The 21,964-nt window shown below is 45.3% G+C and overlaps 1 protein-coding gene across 1 annotated transcript in view; it reads left to right on the forward strand.

Moving 5' to 3' along the window:
• TMEM132C (transmembrane protein 132C) overlaps positions 1-21,964 on the forward strand; it is a 219,704-nt gene that overhangs the window by 174,751 nt on the left and 22,989 nt on the right. The window contains exon 6 of the mRNA XM_019539386.1: positions 10,133-10,276. Coding sequence (XP_019394931.1) covers positions 10,133-10,276 — 144 coding nt within the window. The remainder of the gene's footprint in view (positions 1-10,132; positions 10,277-21,964) is intronic.

Below are 21,964 nucleotides of genomic sequence, written 5' to 3' on the forward strand. Positions count from 1 at the left end.
GGAACTGTCCTTATTCCCCACCTTTCCTCCCCTTACGTTGTTCCTAAAGAGCTATTTATTCCTAAACTCGTAGTGATTTCCTCTGATATTGTCTTATCTGAATTGTAATCTCTCCAGAGCATGTACCACCACACATTTTGTACAGTGCTGGCCAATTAAGAAAGGTTTAAAAGTAAGACTGCATTGCTGGGTTTATGGTAAAACACTTTGAAATCCTTGGCTGAAAGGTGCTGCAGAAATATCATTTTTTTACTTTCTACTCTGATCAGAAGGGGCATGATTACTAAGCAGATCTGCTCTCTGTGCTCAGTCTATATTGGATCTGTTGACCGTTCTGCCAAGGAGACCATTTTTAATGGCTTCTTTCTCATGTTGGCGCCATGGATCTGGAGCCACGTATGGTTCTAGATGTTACTAAAAAAGCTGACTTCCTTTTGGGAGTAATGTAACAACATTACCCCACTCCCTCTACAGTCGACCTGTGCGATGCGAGTGAAGCGCTCAAGTCGCCATATGCTAACATGTAGAGAAGAGCAGGGTTTTCACCTGACTGCCATGTTAACATTGTATTCAGGTGGGAGAAAACAGTGGGCCACCATGTACCCAATGTGAGTTGCATCTTCTTACCCCGCATTTAAATTTGCTTCCACTCACTTTTGTGATGGAAACTCCTAGCAGCCTGCCTTCAGATATTTAAAAATGTGCGCTAAGAATTTCAATGCTGACAATCAGCTCCCCTCCCCTGCACATACATTATATCCGTGAATGGGGAGTGTCAAAGAATCCAGTTGGCTGAAAGCTAGATGTAAAATTTAGTTTTAATCATGGGATTTGATTATGTGTCTAAATGGGATCTACAGCCTAATGCTGTCAGTTTGTTAATCAGCTGTAATCTCAGTAGCATTAATAACTCAAAGCTTCAACCATTTTGTCAAGCAGGCTCACAAATCAGCATAACAATTGTCTGCAGTGCAGTAAGATACTGTGCATCATTTAAACTAGGATGCCCTAGAAACTGGTGATGCATAACTTAGTACTCATCAGTACTGGCCCAGAGGTTTGCTTTCTGTCTCCTTCTTCTCTTGCAACGCTGAGAGGGCATCACTGCTCTTCAAAGGTGATAGTTGAGGACTAAGCATAACCCTATTCCTGGAGTTCCTACATCTCCATTGCCTTCCCCTTCCTTCAAGGGCTGTCACGAGCGTGTCCATGCTTGCTGCCGTCTTCCTTCTACCACGGTGCCAGTGCTGTTCTAGTTCTAGGGCAGGTGATACCCAAATGCCTGCCTCCCACAAACTCTTGCAAGAAGCTTTCCTTCTAAAAGCAGCTGCCATCAGTACAACAGGTTCCAAGACGATACCTTTTGTTAGGCCAACTAAGAAATCGCAAAAAAAAAATTTTTTTTAATCTTACTTGGCCAGTTTTTGGGCGCACACACCCTTCTTCAGGCTGGGGGAGATGTAAAGGTGGGAAAAGTCCCCATAGGTAGAAGATAAACTTCAAAGAAAGATTTTTTTTTTTTTGCAGTTTCTTAGTTGGTCTAAGAAAGGTATCGCCTCTGAACCAAGAGTTCTAGATTTTTGCATTTCTTTTTGTCTCAGACCAACACGGCTGCCAAATACATCCCTGAACCCGTACAACAGTGTCTCCTCCACAGACATACAACTGAAATTCGCCGTATTTGAGGCAGTGCATCTGTGTGCAGGAGGAGCCTGGATGCTAAGCTATGATTAGCATCTCGCTGCAGTTCCATTTACAGAAGTCCCAGGCTGTAAATAAGGCCATTCTCATGACCTTAGGCTCCAGTGCATTTCTCTTTATAACACCATCTAATCGGATTTAGAGTTTAATTAAACAGCTGTCACTTTGTTTCCTCATTCTGTTGCGATTTAATGTTGAATTAGTTCCTAAATTAGTCGTGCTTGAATGCTTGCCTTCTTACAATTGAGAGGTTGGATGAACATAGGGATTGCTCTCCAGATAAATCTAAGCAACTAAGAGCCATATTCTCTACCCTTGGTCTTTGCACAGAACTCCTACTGACATCACAGGAAAAGTTCATGATTGGAAACGGGGTGGCAATAAATTGCCAGATTTCTTGAGTTTGGCCATAGCACATCAGCTTTTCAGCTGTTTTTCTTTTCTGCAAGGATTTTTTTGTGCTTTTAAGGAAGCACGGCTCTTCCTGAATATCATCTCTGCTGGTTTTCAGTGAGGCTGCGCATTAGGGACAGGGTTGGAAGAAAAGATCCTCATCTCTGTTGCCAGATGACCTGTAGCACAACTGAGATGGAGGTCTGCCCAGAAGTGAACGGTAGCCTGACTCCTAGTACTTGCTTTGTGTCCAAACCTCACCCTTCCCAGGAGCAGAGATATCGGACCTGCCGATCTCTCAGAGGTGTTGCATCAAATTCTTTATTCTTGCCCTAATGCACTCAGCTCCCTGTACTAGCTGGTGTTAATTGTAGGACCCAGTTCTGATTTTGCACCATTTTAAATACCACTTTTTATGCAGTTCACTTACTCTGGGTGAACCCTAATGCAAAAGAAGTTGGTCTGTGGCATTTGTAGTCCTGACACTGCATTATTTGCAGATGTAAATGCATTGCCCAGGGATCCATTAACTCCCCTGGGGAGCTGGGACAGTGGAAAGGATGCAGGACAGTGATGTTACGTTGACTAGACTCACCTTCCAGTTCCTCTCCTTTGACATCATTTATCATTTTTAGCCTTTGGGCTTCTTCTTTGAATCCTCTTTCAGCTAAAGAAAGGAGACAAATGAATGCGGGTCTCCCCTTTGCCCTAACATGATTGGCTGCACTCAAATCACATCTAATTAAGCCTTTAGCTAAAAGAGGTAAGACAGCTGCCTAAGCAGCCTATCTGCTTCATTTATCCATTGGGTTCTGCTAGAATGGAAACAACACAAGTCCAAAAGATTTTGCCACATACTTGTATTTTTGAACTGTTGGAGAGAGGCTTTTTTTCCTATTAGCTTGTGCAGCTGTGAGTTTTCCAAGGTGGCTGAATTATCCTTAGGGTTCGTGCAGAAGGAGGTGATTCGGAGCCTCTCTGATCAGTCGGCCCCTTTGTATGGTGCAGAGCCTCTGCCTTTGCCGGCAATCGCATATCACCAGGATGATCTTTGAGCCGGGGTTGAGCAAACACTTTGCCTGTGAGTGATAAACAGTGGTGCTCACCGTCCTGCTACTTCCTTTAAGAGAGGTGCGTTGCAGCTAAAAGGCACCAGTCAATTTTAAAGTCATTTCTCTTGCACCGGATTCAATGATCCGTTTCTACCTGCTTGTCCCTGTAAGTACATTGAGCTTCTCAAGCTATTAGAGAAGCAGGCAGCAAAACATGTTCCTTAATGTTACTGTTGGTTATTTAAATATGTATAGATGGTAATTATGGTCTCCTTCAGCTCCAGGAGGTGTTTTGAAGTTCATTAAAGGAGTCCCATTGTGCAGTGCTTGGCAGGAGCAAGGCATCCCTATCTGAAGTTTGTAGGTTTTCTTATTCTTCACACAAGATGATTGATTGTGTGGTTGCACTGTTAGAGCTGGTCCCCCTTGCGCGGCACTAGTTGAGTTATAAAGCCAGCTTGAGATCAGCAAAGCTAACAAGAAGATCGAGGCCCACAGTTCCCTTTCGTTTCAATGGGAATGCTTCAGCCGATTCCCCAACTTGTCTCGCAGAATTGCAGCCTCTGCTTTCTAGGGGTTCATAACACATCTATAACAAAACTGCATTGCCAGCTGGATGAGGGTGCCTGCTCATGATTCATCCTGTTTCTTTTTCTATTTTATTTTTAACCCAATTGACTTCCTATTGGTTTGCCTGCTTTTAAGTTTAAAGGAAGCAAATCCAAATGCAGCTTTCAGATGCTCTTAGTCCTTTCACAACTCAGAATAGAATTGATTTACAACCCAAAATGTTGCTTGCACAGAAAGTAGATTAGTTCTTGGGGGATTTTAAAAATTAAAGGAAATGGAAATGACTGAGATACTGTGACTTTTTTTTTTTTTTTTTTGAAAAACACCTTCCTCTTATATCAGTTCTTCACCTTTTATAAGGTTTCTTAGTAATCCTGTGTGCATCTCCACAGGATAGCCCGTGCGCTAAATAGCATATTGCTTTTTTGATTTTTTTTCCCCCTCATTTAGCTGTAGGAGGATCTCATACTTCCTGCAGTCATCTGACATTGTGACAGTTGTGTTTTTAATATTGTCCACCATCACCTCGAAAAGCTAGCTCCCTCTCCAGCATTTACTGCTATGCTATAAGGCACAAACTTGTGCAGTTAGGGATGGAGCAGAAACTCAGTTCTGGGCCTTGGTGGGTTTCGAACCCATACCCTGGATTTTTGTGAGCACATTGTTAAATTAACCCTCTTGAACTACATGCCTCTGCTAAGGGTCTAGTGTTAAACAATTCTCTTTCCACCATATTTTTATTTTTCGGCATTTTTGATACCTTTCCAGCCCTGGCTCTCTTGTTTCCTAGTTCCTGCCAGTTTGGGCATAGTTGCTGCTCTCTGCTATACTACACCATTTGTAGCCACTCTGCCATGTAAAAGGTCCATAAAGGAGCAGAAATGGCTCTCTGAAACTACTCCCCATGCGGGAGGGCTCCCCTACTGACCGAGAGCTGGCAAGCACATAGGTCCCTAGCCCAAATGCAGGACCTGCATCTAACCCAGGAGGTGCACAGCCCCACCAGGGGAGACACCTTGTTGGACCTGGCACTGGCCACGGGTGATGACCTGGTGCGGGGGCTGCGGGTGCTCGACCACCTGGGCGACAGCGATCATCGCCTGCTGGGATTCACCATCCAGCGCAAGGTGGCAAAGGCCTGCAGCAAGGCAGCAGCCCTAGGTTTCAGGACGGCGGACTTCAATGCGCTAAGGAGAATAGTTGGGGATGCACTGAGGTCCCGGAGGGGAGGGGAGCCGGGTGTCCAAGAAGAGCGGTCGCTCCTTAAGGAGATGATCCTCCAAGTCCAAAGGGAGGTAATCCCAACGAGGATCAAAGGGAGCAGGAGGGCATAAAAGCCCCCCATGGCTCACCAAAAGCATCTGGGAATGTCTCCTAGCTAAAAGGGAGGCATGCACCCAATGGCAGGGAGGGGCCATCCCCAGGGAGGACGATACTGTGGTTGCTCGGGGATGCAGGGGGGCGGTCAGGGAGGCCGAGGCGGAGATGGGACTGGGACTGGGACTAGCTTCCCAGATCAAGGACAACAAGAAGTCCTTTTTTAAATACATGGGGGGCAAAAAGAAGGTACCAGGTAACGTGGGGCCACTGAAAGACACACTAGGAAATTTGGTCGTCACACCAGACGACAAAGTTGCCCTATTTAACAACTTCTTTGCCTCCATTTTCCTAAGCGGGGACCAGATCAGTGGTGCGGACTCCTACTCTGGGGGTCTTTAAGACAAGGCTTGACAATCACCTTGCTGGGGTCGTTTGACCCCAGTACCCTTTCCTGCCATGGCAGGAGGTCGGACGTGACGGTCTGCACAGGTCCCTTCCGACCCTAGAAACTCCCAGCGGGGGAGGCACAGGGCAGTAAAGAGACAAAAGATGGGAAAGGGTCAGGTCGGTAGCGTGGCCAGAGCGCGCTGCGCTAGCCCTGCCTGTGTCAGGAAGCAGGGAGCACATCCGTTAGGGTTACCGTACGTCCAGGTTTTCCCAGACGTGTCCTCTTTTTTGGCCCCCTGTCCTCCTGTCCGGGCGGGTTTTTAAAATGCAAGCAAATGTCTCGGGGTTTTGCTCTGCCTTTGCTTTTCCCCGGCACTTGCAGCTTAGCTGCTTGGGGCTGGGAGCAGTGAGCCAAGATGATTGGCTGTCAGGGGGGTCATGTGCGCTGTGCGTGGGCCCCGGCAGCTGCTCGCGAGTAAGAGAGACAGAGAGTGTATGTGCGTGTGCATGCGTGTGCCAGCTGTGCGGGCTGGAGGGGGCAGGGGGCTGCAGGTTGGGAGTGAGGGGCAGAGGCAGGGCACAGGCATATCACTGCCCCCTCCCCACAATCCTCCCCGCTTTGCTCCCCATCCCCTCACTGGGGTGCTCATTTTTGATACTGGAAATATGGCAACTCTATATCCACACCACCTCCAGACTGGGCTTGCTGCCTTGAAGCGCGCCTTGCCCGCTCAGCCTTGCGCCACAAGGGAAAGGGGATGATGTAGCCACTGAAATGGTCCTCAGCCCTCCGAAATGGAGAGCATGCCTGGGTGCATCACTGAGGCCGTGCAGATAGTTCATTTAAGCCTGTCCCGTGCTTGTTCCAGCCCCAAGAACAGGGGCAGAAGAAATGACCATCACCCTGGCTGTCTTTATTTAAGTCGGCCCTTGCCGAGTGCTACAACGTTGGGAAGGTATCCAGGTTGTAGCCATATTGGTCTAGAGGAAAAGGCAATCAGGACTCACAGTAGAGACGATATCTCCACTCGTAGATAGAGATGATAGAGATGGCAATGTTGGGAAGGCACCTTGCAAATAGAGACACTAGGCCTATAGACACTAGGCTTGAGCTGAGCAGGATGGCAGGGCCCTGCTTAAGCGGAGATGGCGTCTTAATATTTTCTACTGCTGCTCGGTATCATGATAGCTAATGATCGCCTGCTAACCTCCGTGATCTCTAAGGAAACTAATGGTCTCATCCTTGTCCTTCTGAGTGACTGTGTTCAATACGTTACCAATCCCTTTGTGCGCATCATGGAGTGAATAGTTCTGAAGTTCATGTTTTCCCATGAAGAGAAGATGTAAAACTTCTCGGAGCCTGTATCATGACAAAAATGCACCTCTTCTTTGTGCAGATGCAGCCCCTGAAGTCATTAATCAAAATAAAGCCATTCCAATGCATGCAGATTCCCTTAATGAAACCATTAGTGAAGGGCAGGAGACTGAGGTGCCTAATTGCTGGTAACGTGCCAGCAGTCAAATTTTCCACATCTTGTCTCCAGAAAGGTCTTGGGGAATTTCTGCAGGTTTTTGTAACCTTTGTAATACCAGCTCTACATCAAACCCACTTAGACTTCAGATTCAGCTATAATGATCCGCTGGAAAGAGGGACACAGAAATGACAGATTGTTACTTAACAACTGGCACATCAATTCTGTGCCGTACAACAGAGAAAGCAGGAGGTATCATTTGTAGTGGCTGTCTGTGCTTTTTTTTCCCCTTTCCCCAGGCATAGATCATTTTCTTTTGTCCAGTGAAGAGGTAGCGTCTGATAGAGGGACGGATGAACCAGAAGAGCCACGGGTTTGATCAAGGCAGGTTGCTAGATTTAAGGGCTGTAATGATATCATCTGTTTTGGCAAAGCTGTTGTTTTGGTCCAGGCTCAGAGGTTTAGCTGCAGTGTGCAGCAAACTCTGATGTGATAAAGCTTACGCTGTGCTATCCTCACCACCCCCCTGCTGCAACAGCAGCTAAGGTGAGCGGCTGGCTTTCTTCTCCTTGTGATGCAGTCGGGGCCCCAAAGCTCACCAGTCTTGGGAACGCAGCATTTTTCCTGCTCATCGGGTCAAGAGCTTATAGCTGGGCTCTGATGCCTCCCTCTCATGCTCTGATCTGTGGCCTTCTTGCTAATTTTATTTAAGTTTTAAGCCACTGGTTACCTAGTATTTTCATGCTTGAATTGAGCTCCTGAATAAACTCTGATGACTCGCATTCGTGTCTGTGTGACTTACCGCAGTCGGTGAATCTAGCCCACTGCTAATGGCACTTGCATTTCATTTTATCCTGAGGTCAGGCACTGTGCTGCTGCTTGTCACGTGATCGCACTTTGGCTTGTTTTATTTCTTTTTAATGGGCTTGGTGCTTGTTAAGCTACCATTAGATGAAAACATTGGTACCTTCCCAAGCCACAATATACACAATATGTATCTGAAGCGCATTTCTTTTTCAGGGATGCCTCTCATTCTAAGCCCGTCCCTTATTTCTCTGATCAGTAGTTCACTTCAGTAGCTAAACACAGACTTGATCAGGGGCGTGCTATTGCACAATTAATTGGTTAATTAAACTGAGACCCGCTACACGTGCAAAGTACCAGTCACGCCATAAAAGGGTCCAACCAGCTATGAAGTGAGAACTCAAAAATGTGTGCTAACTTCAAAGGTGGCTGCTAGCCAGCTTTCATTTGCACTTATAGGGTGCCCTCACGGCTAGGAGATTGCAGAAGCCGTGATCTCGCAGCCGCTAGGAGCGCGATGCAGGTGGGAATGCCTTCGGCTTGCTTCCTTCTGGCTGGTGCAGGGGGAACCTGGGATCAGGCTCCCACTGCACCGACAACAGGGCACAATGGCATCTAATAAGCCATGGCAATTTTGTGCATCGTGCATGAGATTGGGGCGGGCAATTATTTTGGGTGGATGAGTTTTGGCAAGCCATGGAGAGCTGCGTAACAGGCAGCCAGGGGCAGATAAAATACTAATTTTCAAAATTTTTAGGGGCCCCGTGGACCAGATAGAATGGCCTGCCAGGCTAGATCCGGCCTGTGGGCCACATTTTGCCCACCCCTGCATTAGATCCTGTTGGGCCTTACATGCACATGGAGAGAGGCTTACTATCAGTAGTTCACTACTAGCTAAAGACAAAAACAAAATCATTCCAAAGCAGAGCTGGGAAAGCCTGAAAAGATGCCCCGTCATTTCCACGCAGTTTCTCACTCCTCCTTCACCTTGCAGTCTTTAGTTCATGCTGTTTAACGTTCGCGGGCACGAAAAATAAGTAGAGGCATTAAGGGATTGAGGCAAAAGATTCATTTCGAAGGACTTGTGATGCTACCAATATCAGAACAGACAGGAAAAAAATGTTGTGCATCTGGGTTTTGAAGCATCTGTCAGAGTTAATCTGTGCACATTGCTTTGGAAGCCTACGGTAGAAATAGCAATAGGGTTTTTTATTATGAAATTATTACGGTCTTTTGAGGACTTCTTTTGATTGTGCTTGTGTATGTGTCTGGCTTGTTTTAAGGTACCAGCATTCAGAACATTTATGAGCAAGGTTTTCAGACTAGATGTCAACTTAAGCCCCTAAAACCACAAATCTAAATATAGCCTCCTGTTGAACAGAAGTACTGGACACTGACCCAAATTAGTGGGAAATGTGTGCGCTCCACTTGTGAAAATCAGGACCCTTTGGTGTCTAAAGCATGGACTGAACTGCCTCAGTTGGATGCAGTCATGTGTATGAATGCCTTAGGGTTTGTGTGGGATTCTTTCTTGTCCAGAACAGATGGTTATTATTAACAAATAATTAATATAATAAACATAAAAGGATTAGTATTATTTAATTGGATATACATTTTTAAATAAAAGAAGGCTAACCTAAGAACAGAGTATTGTAAGATGGAAGCACAATGCATATCTTAAACTAATTAAACTAGTAAAGAAGAAGAAGACTTAAATGGGATCAGAGTCCCATTTTGTTCCCATAGATACAAACCTATTGACCAGGTGCTTTTGCTGAAACTTAAGTTCACTTTTTAAGGTTGGAAGCTGCAAAGTTGCATGACACCTTGAAGTTTTACCTAAAAATGAATCTTGGGAGCAGACAGATAATGAAACCGCTTGAACGGGTGAATGAAAAGATTTTTACCTCTTAAGACGTGAATTTAAGCTTTCAGGTTTCCTAGTTCCTCTCCCTACACTTAACAGCATCGGTAATCCTGGCTGGATTCTGTACTTTGTTTTATGACTTAGGAATGCCATTGATCATACCAATTTTTGCTGAATAGTTCAGGTTCAGATACAAGGTTCATGGCTCAGCGCCATCCCTGCGGTGCACATGGATTCAAACGTCAACCCCTGAACTTTCAGTCCTGCTCCAAATTTTACAGTTCAGCTGCTTCCTAGGTGTAAAGAGCCTGCGCTCAGGCTTTGACAGGGATATATGGGTCTCATGCCTGGTAGTAAGTGTTTGCAGGACTAGACCTTTTTATGTAAGTGTTCCTAGAATATGGGTAAAAAGCAGGATTTGCTTGAAAAGGAAAAGCTTCCTGAGACCTGAGCCTTCTTGGAATAAATGAAATATCTGGGCCATTTTCACTTTCCTTAATTTTTAGCATCAATGTAATTTTACCGGAAGAAAAAGGTGACCGTTCTATGCTTTGCTTTGCATACAGGACATGGAAATCCTGAACACAGCAATTCTCACGGGGAAAACGGTCGCCGTGCCCATTAAAGTGGTTTCCATTGAGGAAAACAGTGCTGTGACCGACATCTCTGAATTGGTGGAGTGCAAGTCCACGGATGAGGATGTCATCAAGGTACGTTTAGATCATGGGCTGCCTTTCCACAAATTCCTGCCTTTCTATAAACACCTGGGAAAAGCAAAGGAGAGTCCAGAACTAATACATCTAAGTTTCTGTGGTCATTTTGGCCAAGTTTCACATGGATTAAGAAGGTTTTAAAGTCACAAAAGGAGGTTGGTACCTCCCCTAGTCATTCCATTGACTTCCAGTTGTCTGTCTGCTTGTCATTTGTGCCTTTGCAAATCTCCTTAAATACAGTTGTCACATCTAAATAACATTCACACATAATTCGCGCTAGTATTTTAACTGCTTTGGGACACAATACATCCCATGCACAAGGACGACTCAAGACCTGTGCACTGCTGAAGACCCATTTAAGTTCTCAAAATAGGGCTTAAATTGGGCATGGTCCTAGAGCAAGGAAAATCGAATATTGTCCTGTGACTGTTGCGTATCGAGAAAACAGCCTCACAGTGGGGTCTTTATCCTCCCGCAGATGGTGCATATGACAGACTGTTTGCCAAAAATGATTTTTTTCTGAACTATTGGCTGGTTTTGATGGACTGAGAAAATATTCAAGCAAAAAAAATGGAGAGCATCCCAAATCCTCTGACATAGAGAGGAAGCTTCCTCCATAAAATAAAATCCATGTAACTTGAGCACCTGTAATTCTCATAATATTGCAGGACCTGGAATTGTTCGGCCTTCTTATTTCAGATCCTGCTCCCTTCTAAATATTCCTCTACAGATTTTTGTCCCCACAACAAGGATTTTTCCTACTGTGGAGCAGTAGCTGAGTTTTTTTTCAGTGGCTTTTAAAAACCTTTCCAGATAACCACTCTGAAGTTAAATTGAAACAAATAATTGAAAGCTAACGCACAAATGTTTGGAGTGGAGGGATTTTTGCGGTGTAATTCCTTCCTCTGCAAAAAAAAATTTAAAAAAAATTCATAAAAGGCTCAGAAGAGTACAGAGACTAAGTACTTTTATAAAGAAGTGCAGTATCCCTGGGGGACTGCATCTCGGAGGCGAATGTTAACTGCTGTAAATAACAGTGCTGTTACAAATAGGAGCTGTCAGTGAAAACAAATCTGAACAAAAAGTTTTAACCCATATATTTTTTTTTTAATTAAAATGTTCTAATTTTCATGGGGAATTTTTCATTGCGGTGAAATGAACATTTTTATTTCTGTTCCAATAACACCTTGCAGATAAATTCTTATTCTGTGCGTACAGCAACGAGCACACTGTGATCCCCATTGTCATTTAGCTCTTGGTCAGCATCAGAGTAAATATGGTAAGTAAAAGGCTGTTCAAGTTCATACATGATCCCGTGCAGGAAACGAAGCGCTATTCGGCAACAAAAATGAAATGGATTTCACCTGAGCTGTATGAACCTCAGAGATTTCACTTCATTGAGGTTCGTGCAAATATTTTATTGGTCTCAGCCCTTTGGGTCGTGTGTCAGGTACCCAGAGTTAGAATGGAAACTGCAGGTGATCAGCACTTCAGTAATTAGTCACTAGGTAATTAAATGCCCAGGAGGAATGATCCAGGCAAGAAACCCGTGGGTGATAGGTCTGCCCTGCAATTCGAACAGAAAAACCCGTATATATTCGTTTTTACAGTGCCTCCAGTTTGACTGCAATGACATGATTCCCGATAACAGGACACAATGGAGATCTAAAAATAAAATATGTCTGCAAATAGCAGGTAATACTTTCCCCCTGTGATGAGACTTGTCTCTGGGCAGTTCAGCACGTAGTTAGCGTCCTGGTTTGATCTGCTGACTACTTCTTTTTTTATCCGCCTTCCCCCCCACCCCTCCCAACCCATTTCAGCTCCTGCCAGCACTGTAGCTCCTTTGCGTCCAAATTTACAGTTGATTTCATGAGCTATAAAAGTCCCTGAATGCTCTAGACCTTCACACAATGATCACAACCTTTTAAAAGTGGACACAAAATTTATTACAGCACTAAAAATCAGCAACAGTCAAGTTCTCCTTTCCTGAGCTGGAATTTACCAATATGATCTATAGATCTGAATCCATTAGCAAAGACGGTGGTGCCCCATCTCCTGGAAGCCCAGAAAGTAGCTGCTTCTCGCAGCCAGAACAAAGGCTAGTCTAAGCCATGGAGAAGGGCAGAGATCTGGAAGCTCATGACATTTCAAGACTAAAAAAGGCTCAATCCTGCTTCCGAATGTATGGATATTTCAAAGCTTTACCCCTTAACCGACCCGAGTTCATATGCTTTTCCATTCTACTGATGGTGCCATGGTCTTGATGTGATTTCAGAAGCCAGCGTAAGTGTTTTGCTCGATGTTTTGGCATTCCTTGTTGGGCCTTCATTGCGTTGCTAAATGAAGTTATGTTATGAGATGCTATTGAACTCTATTCCTGCTATGTGTATTATTGGTAATGGGTCTTGCAGTAGCTTCCAGAGGCCTCATTCAGGAGCAGTGCCTCGCTGAGCCCTGCCCTAAAGAGTGGGCAACCCAATTTCTTTTCTCTTTCAAAGGACATTTGCAAATTGGCGAAGGCGTTAAACCGTGATCCAAATGTAATGAATACGGATTTGTGCACAGAGAGGCTAGACACTAGAGCCATCCCCGGGGCTGTTAGCAGCTCAAATGTTTTTTGACCAATGTGCAGGATCCCAAGCTGAGGAACTAACTGTAGTAAGCTTCAGGCTCTTAGTCACCCTGGAAACAATCAGTAGACCAAGACCTAATCACGTGTACAAGGCCACTGTCTTTCACACCCACACAAGAATTTCGAGGGCTTTGGGTTTTGGACCCAGATCCAGATCATTTTTGAATAGCTGTCCCCCAGTCACTGTAAGAAAAAGACAAACCTGAACGGTTAGGAGTTGAAAACAGTTCTGAAAAATTAGGAGTTGAAGGTCTGGCTCAAAATCATTTCGGTCCAGGCCCAGCCTTATTGCTAAGTGTGGGGTTTTTTTTAACAAGGAACGTATTGCAAGCTCTGCAAGTATCAGAGTTTTCAAAGCAGTAGTTATTGGGCTCGCAGGTATGTGTCGAGGTCAGAAAACTTGCCTGCAGGCCCACTCTGGAAATCACTTACACGGATGAATCCTGGGCATATTGCTGACTTGTGCGGGACTCCGCACGGACGTGAGGCTATGCAAGCATTTGCAAGGTAGGGTTCTTCTGTAGGAAGGAAGGCACGGTGAGCCTGCTGGAGATTTTGCCATTCAGAATGGCACCATTCAGCTAAAGTGGACATGATCTGTTTGCTCAAACGTCTGCTATTCATTTGTGCATCCGTTCAGATTAAAGCCGGCGCGATGCAATATGCCGTATATTGCAGCAGAGTCCCAGTTTGACAATAAGACCGCTGACAAGGGGGAATTTTCCTAAGCAGATCAGAGAGCAGTTGTGTACTGTGGGACGTTTCTTTGAGAGAGCTTATTTTTTAAAAAATTGTATCCAGAGACATATTGCCAGACTCAGCCTAGTGGGGAAAAACCATCAACAGCATTAAATTATTTTGAATATATTTTATTATTCATTCCCTTAATATAGCCAGCCTGGAACAATTAACTAATAAATTGAAAGGCCTTTGGTTGCATTTTTTGATAAACCACAAAGCAATCTCAGCAGTCAGCCATGATTTCCAGTATCGCCAAAGGTCCTCATAAAGAAACCAGCTAGTACAATGATGCTGTAATAAATATTTACAGTAATAATCTTGATGGTTTGTAGAAGACACATCACTGTACTGTATAGGCAGCAAAGAATTATTTTATGGTGAACTGAAGCTGTGGCTATACATACAGGGAGCATGATCATGTGTTAAATCCCATACCAGAACTATTTGGGCGCTTTTACACGTGTTCCAGGGTGGGTGAGGGAACACGCTTTAATTAGAGCAGCTGTCAGGAGCCGCTCTAACTAAAGCGCCTGCAGCGTCTCATGTATTCAGCATCCGCTTGATACTTGATCCATTCACTTGACAAGCTTTAGTTATAGCGTTCCCGCTGCCATTTGGAAGTGTAGAGATGCTGAATACATATGACACCAAGGCTGCTGGAGCATGCTAATTAGCAGACTCCAGCAGATTCAATTAATCAAGTCTGTTCGGACATATTCTAATTAGATTGCACTGGGGCAGGCATCGGGCACATGTATAGGTGCTCTCCGTTTCAAAAGCAGAATCTCTCCCAGTTGCCCGAAGCAGGAATGAGTTCCCTTTATCATTATTAATCTTTCATCCTTTTTGGGAGGGAAGGGCTATCTGTGAGTGGGAGGTGTGATTATGGATGCCTTAGCACAGCTGATGTTCTGTCCTATAGTGGGAAGCGATGACACGAGATCCAGTAATTTCCTGAGCCTTGTTCAGAAAGAAGTGTCCATCAGCCTGCATTTCGGTTGCAGGCACATTATGGTGATAGGTGCGATGGAAATGCTCAAAATAATCAAGGAGGAAAGGCTTCCCACTCAAGCATGCACCTTCTTCACAGGGTGAAGTAGTGCCTGATCCTGTTCACATCGAAGCTGTGCCCAGCTTCCAGTGTAGAATCGAGTCCCGATGCAACCAGTTTTCTGGCCCCTAAACACGGCTTGTCAAAGAATTCAGCACCCTTCACTGACACGTCGCAGGCTTGTCGAACGAGGCCGGTGTTGCCAAAGTGTGAAAATGCAATAGACTCGTATACCCATCAAAGGTACATAGACAGTGTCCATTCAGGATGAGCTTGGGGTTTAATCCATGTGCTCCATTGGTAGCAATGTCTGAAGGCTGCAAGCTGCAAATAGCAACATTTTCTAGTGGAACCTGAGTTTCAAAAGTCTCTCTCCCATTGGAAACCTTAGTACATTATGGACATACAGCAATTTCCTCTAATACCTTTAACCTCCTGCTGCTCGAGGCGGGGCGGAAATCCAAACTTGTGTTGTGTTTCTGCTCTTTGGCACAGAGATATATTCTTTGTACTGGGCTTTATTGCAAAGCCTTCAAGCCTGGGAGGATTTAAAGCTGCACATTATGCTTTTAGTGCAGGTTATAGGAAAAAATAAAAACAAGTGACTGACTGGAAAGGAGCTGGTTGTTCGTACCAGCTATTTTGATCCAAGAAGAACACTAAGTTCCAATAAAAACCTCTTGCAGTGAATATAATGCAATTGATTTATGACTCATCTTTTACTTAGGTCAAATAAAATTGTGTCTGGAGTTGTTTAGCTAGGTGTTATTGGTTTAGAGCTGAGCATGCTTGGTAACCAGCAGGCAGATGAAATTTCACTTAATAAAAGTTGTCTTTCCAACTCATTATTATACAACTAGAGAGTTTTCAGCAGATGGGTTACGGTGTTCAGCAGCCCATGTTTTGAATGATTGCCATAATCCACTGCTTGCTAATCTCACTTGCACTGGTTTGGCTGGAAGAGGACTTCAAGGCTCAATGGAAGCGTGAGAAAATAAATCTAAACTCCTCCTGCTACCAACTCGTTGACGAATCCATCTTCTCCTCTCCTGGGTTATGATATGCTGGGTGGCTGCTAGTACAGATGCAGAATGGATTATATCAGTTACCCTATTTGAACAGCAAGTGCTGAAACATTGGGTCTTCACTAGTGCCATGGTGAACGGGCTGCAGTATTAGTATTACTCATTATTTATACTACAGTAGCACCTGGATTCCCCAGCTGAGTCTAGGGACTCATATTGTGCTAGACAGTCCACGCATCAAGATGACCCTCACCCCGATTGGCACCATGAACTGGCATGACTGGCCTCATGCCCCGTAGGGAAACTCATAGCTTGTCTACAAGGGGAAGTTGGTGTGCAATGAGCTGGGGTATGAGTTGAAAAAGCAGCATCTACTCTGTACTAGCCTCCCATGTGGAGATTGGTGGTGCTCCCTAAGAGCACGTCCAGATGAGCACGGGCGTTTGATTCCCCGGGGACAAGGAGCAGCAGTGCACCTTGAGCTGCAGCTACATCTCCCCGGGGATCGCCCATGTTAAGTTACCCTGGGAACAGTAGGGGAGGCTGGGTCCAGCACTGTGCTGACCCCAGCCACCTTACCTGGGGGCCTTCCGGGGCTGCAGCAGTGATCCTGCCAGGCAGAGCCTGGCTGGCAGCCGCAACAGAGCTCCGGGAGGTTCGGCTCCACTTTTCAGTGGCGTGCACTGCCCATGCATGTGCTGCAGGTGTTTTTTTGACCCCTGGATATCCAGGGGTCAAAAAGACCCAAGGGAAAAAAAAAATGAAGCAGCACATGCACGGGCAGTGCACCCTTGCAGCACAAAGACCACTTGGCTGTGCAACATGTGGCACTGCCGACGTGTTTGTGGCGCGTGGCCACGCTCATCCGGACATGGCCAGAGTGTCCGCAGAGGAAATTAGTGTGGAGTCGCTTAATGTGCCATAGTCTACCACACACTAACTTCCCCATTGAGATAAACTCTTGGGAATAGAGCCCAAATCTCTCTAAATCTTAATCCTGGACCGCAGCTGCAACAGCATCTTTCTTCTGGGATAATTTCTCCTTCCTCTCCTAACAGTTTATATTCACGTGCAGATGAAAAAACTTTAAGAGCCAGTAATACAAAGGCGCAGCATGGAAATCCTTCTGTTTTGCTGTTCCAAAGCCCCATTACCCTGAGAGCTTTTCTCCTAGTAAATCGGATATGACACGTTATATTTAGAACAGACCTGCAAATAGAAAAAGTCGCTCCCCCCACCCGTCTTTTCTGTGTCTTGTAATTTAATAGAATCAATACACATCAGCACAGAAGAGTCTCAGAAAAACTACGCAGCACTCTCCACTTCCGTCTGCTGCAGTTTTGAAATATAGGCCGACAGGCCGCAGAGCTTTTACAGAAGAAATTATCTTATTAAAGGGAGAGTGAAAGAAAACAAAAGAATTCGGGAAAGCGGGACTGCATAATGCAGCTCTCTGAACAGCAGCCTCAGAATAAATTGCAGCTCCAAATTGGTATGATATGAGGTACTGGAAGTTAATAGTGAAAGGTTTAAATATGGTGACATCGAATAATATGCAAAGACCTCGGGGCACGCAAAGTAACATTAGACAGTGTCAGCGAGGAATTCTCTCCCTGGCATCTCATCCATTTTTTTGGTCTGCTCACGAGCAGGGTTGGTGGGGCCAGTATGGGAGACCTGTACATCACACGTGGAAAATGAAAGCCAAATGACAACGACTGCCTGCAGGTCTCCAGCAAGCTCTCCAAAACCAGCTGCAAGATCAAAACCAGCACATGGAGGGAGGGAAAGAATCTGGGCCGTGTGTCGGAGGAAGAATAACAGATTTGTTAGGAGTCTTGGCGGCTTTCTCCAAGCCTTTACATACAGTGCTTTTGAGTCGAAACAAATGACGATCCTTTGTGCTCACCCTCTCCACTGTTTTCCTCCCATGGGGTAAATCTGCATGCTCTTCAAATTACCCCGAATGGAAACCTGACATGCAAGCTGCCAGCAGCAGCTGAGAATTTGTGAATCAATAGAAAGGTGCAAATCACTGAAGATGCGTTTTTAAGCACGCAGAGCGGAAAACCATGAAGTGCCTTCCAGCCAAGTCAGCAAGGACAAGCTGGACCTGCCTGTTGCTTATGGCAAAGAAAAGTCCATGCTTGCTCCAGCAAGGCAGCTCTGCCACACCAGACTTGGGTTCACCATGCGCCGTGTCGAGGGGTGGGGGCCGAAGCACCGTCTGCAGAACCGACTTGATCCTGGCGTGCGTGGAGCAAGCCGGGTTTCGTTTTGTTTGACGAAGCTGGCTCGTAGCAATGATCCCGCACAGCTGCCATTCCCAACTGGGGAAAGCTCTTCCGAGGGGCAGAAAGCAGTAGGCTGGAATAAGCCTGAAACAAGGAAATTTTAAACACCAACAAAAAGAGAGAGAGAGACCTGAATCATATCAGTGTACCCATCGGCTACAAAACTATTTGCCTGAAAAAACACCACTCGAGACCTAGACACCCTATCACCATAAAGACGGGCTTTCGTTAATTTGTTTCTAAACTCCACCATGTTTTATGGCTAATATGCAGCCAGCAGAGCTTTGTGCAATCCCGCAGGAAAGTCTGAGACATGCTTGCTTCTCAGAAAATGTTCTTCAAATACTCCCATGACCTTGCCCAGAACCATAAAAAGACAGCTCATCGAGTGCAGAAATGCTCAGAAATGGGGTATCCATCTGTGCTGTGCCTTGTTAAGACAAGGGTCCTCAGGTCAATCCGATATCTTTTATTAGACTAACTAAAATAGTTGGAAAAATCCTTCTTTGCAAGCTTTTGGGTACAAAGAAGACTTTTTCCAACTGTAGTTAGATTGTAGTTAGTCTAATAAGAGATATCACATTTGCCCAAAGAACCTTGTCTGCCTACGTCCTTAGACCAGCCCGGCTACAACCAGTGCCCCGATGCCTTGTCAAGAGACATTTGTTCATCGGGAAACCTGGACGCGAGATCTTCAACACGGCATCTGTGCTTTCTTCACGATGTAAGGCCATCACCAAATATGGTCTTGCATCAGTAAAAACAGAATGGGTGGGAAACAATAATAGGAGAAAACCACTCTCTGTGACATACGGTCTCCCAACGGAAATGCAGGCTTCTTTTTATCTATTTGATTAAAAATGAGTGACAGTGAGGGAAGCTGCTGTCAGGAAAAGTGCACAGGTAGGGACTCTCTCTAAAGGCTATTTCACACAGCACAGCAGATGTGTCTCTGTCCTGGCACGCACCATTCCCGCTGTTATAGTGTGAGTTTTATTCTGAGAATTATCCTAAGTGAAGCAGATTGTCTGGTGGCCTGGTGCTATCTCCAAATGACATCTGGATCATCAAAGGGTTTTCCAGGAACTGAGCACTGAACCCAGAGTTAGGCTGGGACGATGTAATTGCTGTCTCTGTCTCAGGCTCAACAGGGAGAGAAGGTCATGTAAAAAATAACAAGGTAGTGTAATCTAGCTGGTAAAGCTTGGACCAGGCCATCACAACTCCTGAGCTGCATCTCCAGGTCTGCTATTGATTCCCTGTGGTCTTGAGTAAGTCACTTAGGCCCTGTTTCTCTTAAGTGGCCTCTAATTTGGGTCCCCTCCGCACTTACATGCCCAAGTCTACACCATCAGCACCCAAAGCACCAACTCATTTTAGGATGCTTGTGATGGTGGAGGCCAAATTTTGCATACCATTAACACGAGCTGGGGTTTTCTTTAGATAGATAGATAGATATCTATAAATAGATAGATGATTTAATATGTTATATTAAAAAGCTAAATAAAATATTAAATCATGTGTATGGGTCCAGTAGATCTGGGTCAGCCGGAAGGCAAATGTTTTCTTTTATCTTTATACCTCTGGGTACATATTAATGGGGATCTGTAGAATTAACCAACTGCTATTCAGCAGCTCATGCAGGGAGAGTGCCAGGGAGAGAGAAGGAAAGAGCTAAGAAAGGGTTCACAGGATGTCAGAATGGGAATGTTTACATATATATCTACATATAGAGGTATAGAGATATTGATTTATTGATTTAGCTCCCTGCTTAAGTTTACTAAGTTAGAGAATAGGCAGGGCCAGGCAGTTATTTTGGGTGGAGGGCTGAGTTTTGGCAAGCCAGGGGCAGATAAATATTAATTTTCCAAATTTTTTAGGGACCCCGCGGGCCGGAGGCAATGGCCTGGCAGGCCACATTTTGCCCACCCCTGGAGAACTACCAGCCCACTTCCCACAGGAGGCTGGAAACCATTTTCAGATCCTCAGTGCGATACAGGATGTTGTAAAGCAGCATCATCAACATCATTATTATTGTTATCATCATCACCACACATGGATTTTGGTAATCCGTTTTGTGATGGAATCAGGTTTCTTCCCACCACACTCTCAGAGGGCAAAAGACTCGGTGCATTCGGCAGCCTGTCGCCAGCTCAGCTTCTAACACATGCTTACCAAATCCCCCTTCTGCCACAATTCCCTTCCTCACTTTGTGATTCCTCCCCGCAAACTTCCACTGCTTCCGTTCTGCTTGCTCGTGTTGGAAGCCCAACAGTCTGGGAGGCTCCTGACAAGTACGAGAGTCTGAAATGCAGTTCCTGTGGGGTTTGGGTTTTTTTTATTTTTTAAATATACCTTCCGTGGCTGGAAGCCTTTTCAGGTCTAGCAGGTTAATAGATGCAGGCAAGACACCTACAGTCATCATAACGAGGCATTTCTGTTCTTAGCGCTCTCAGCTCTGTGGGCTTTATAGACCCAAGACAGTTTAATTAAAGCCAAAGCAGACAGACTTTGTAATGTACACCAGGAGCTGGACTAGTACCTCACAGACTTTCAGCACTTATAAACTTTTACAATTACTAGAGTCAAGTCCTCCTTTTTTTTTTTTAATCCCTTGTTCTCTAGAGCCCTGTCAGTATGGGCTGAATTTTAAGCCTGTTTCCAGAGGTGAAAGAGCACTGGGGGAGCGAGCGAGCTTCCACAAAGCTAAAGAATCGGTACATCTCATTAACTCCCCGAGCATTTTAGAAGCTGTTCTTTTACCGCGGGGTAACACAGGTATGAAATAAGATCCATTTGTGATTTTGCTGACTTTCAAAACTAAAAATCCTGACTTGCATTAGGTAAAGCATCGGTACACACACTACCTGGCTGCGGATTTCTCATCAATCTGTTATGTATGTCCCACCGAGGAGGAAGCCTGCCTCTTGCTGTGGGATTACCCATGAACACAAGACCTAATCCCCTGCCAATTCAGATCAGTATCAAACCTGGGTGTCATTGAGGACAGGAGCAGACTTACACCCTGATGTTTGCTACACATCTGCTAGCCCGCTATGTGATGCTGTATATCATATCGGGCACCCATTCAGAAAACCAGGAGTAATGGCCGCAAACTCCTGGAAGACTATTTCAGACTCAACATTAGGAAAAACTGCTTCACAGTCAGGGTGTCCACCTTTGGAATAAGGTCCTTCCAGAGGTGGTGCGATTGCCTACCCTGGTGATTTTCAAGAGGAGCCTGGGCGGTCACCTCGCTGGGGTCGCTTGACCCCAATTGTCTTTCCTTGCTTGGTGCAAGGGGCTGGACCCGATGATCTTCTGAGGTCCCTTCCAGGCTTACAATCTGTGAATCCCTCTCACAATGAATCCAAGTTAGGATGTTTTGAGACCCTAAATGGTGACCCCGGGCAGCACATGCTATGATGGGCCCCCTCCTCCCACTAGGCCATGGGATTCCCATAGGTCTGCAAGCTAGCAGGTGAGAGAGAGACGCTGGGTCTTGTCTGCATGCTGGAGCCTCAAGTACCAGCTCTTTTTGTATGTACTACAACCAGTTTCTTCTTTAGCGAGAGGGAAGCTGCTGTCCTTCTGTAATCCCCAAATCACAAAGCCACCGAGCAGTTCTCCAAGTGGTCAGAGGTCGCGACCACAGAGTGACTCCAAGTTTCGATTCCAGGCAGCTGCTTGCACCGTCAGCTCGATAAAATGTGATTTATCACGGAATGAAACTGTCCGAATCGGTTGCAGTTAGAAAGCCCTTAGTTACGATGAGGGGGACAAAAAAATAAAGAGAAGGGAAGCATCTCAGAAATTTTGCTTAGCTCTGCTTTTTGCCTGTCTAGGTGAGTACAACTTTAATCATGCAAGGAACTGCTGAAATGGCATCAGAAAGCTCCTTAAAATGCAAAGCTTCTCAACGATCCGCTACGCAAAACG

The sequence above is a fragment of the Crocodylus porosus genome, unplaced genomic scaffold, assembly GCF_001723895.1.
Source record: "Crocodylus porosus isolate Cpor-Errol unplaced genomic scaffold, CroPor_comp1, whole genome shotgun sequence".
Lineage (NCBI taxonomy): Eukaryota > Metazoa > Chordata > Crocodylia > Crocodylidae > Crocodylus > Crocodylus porosus.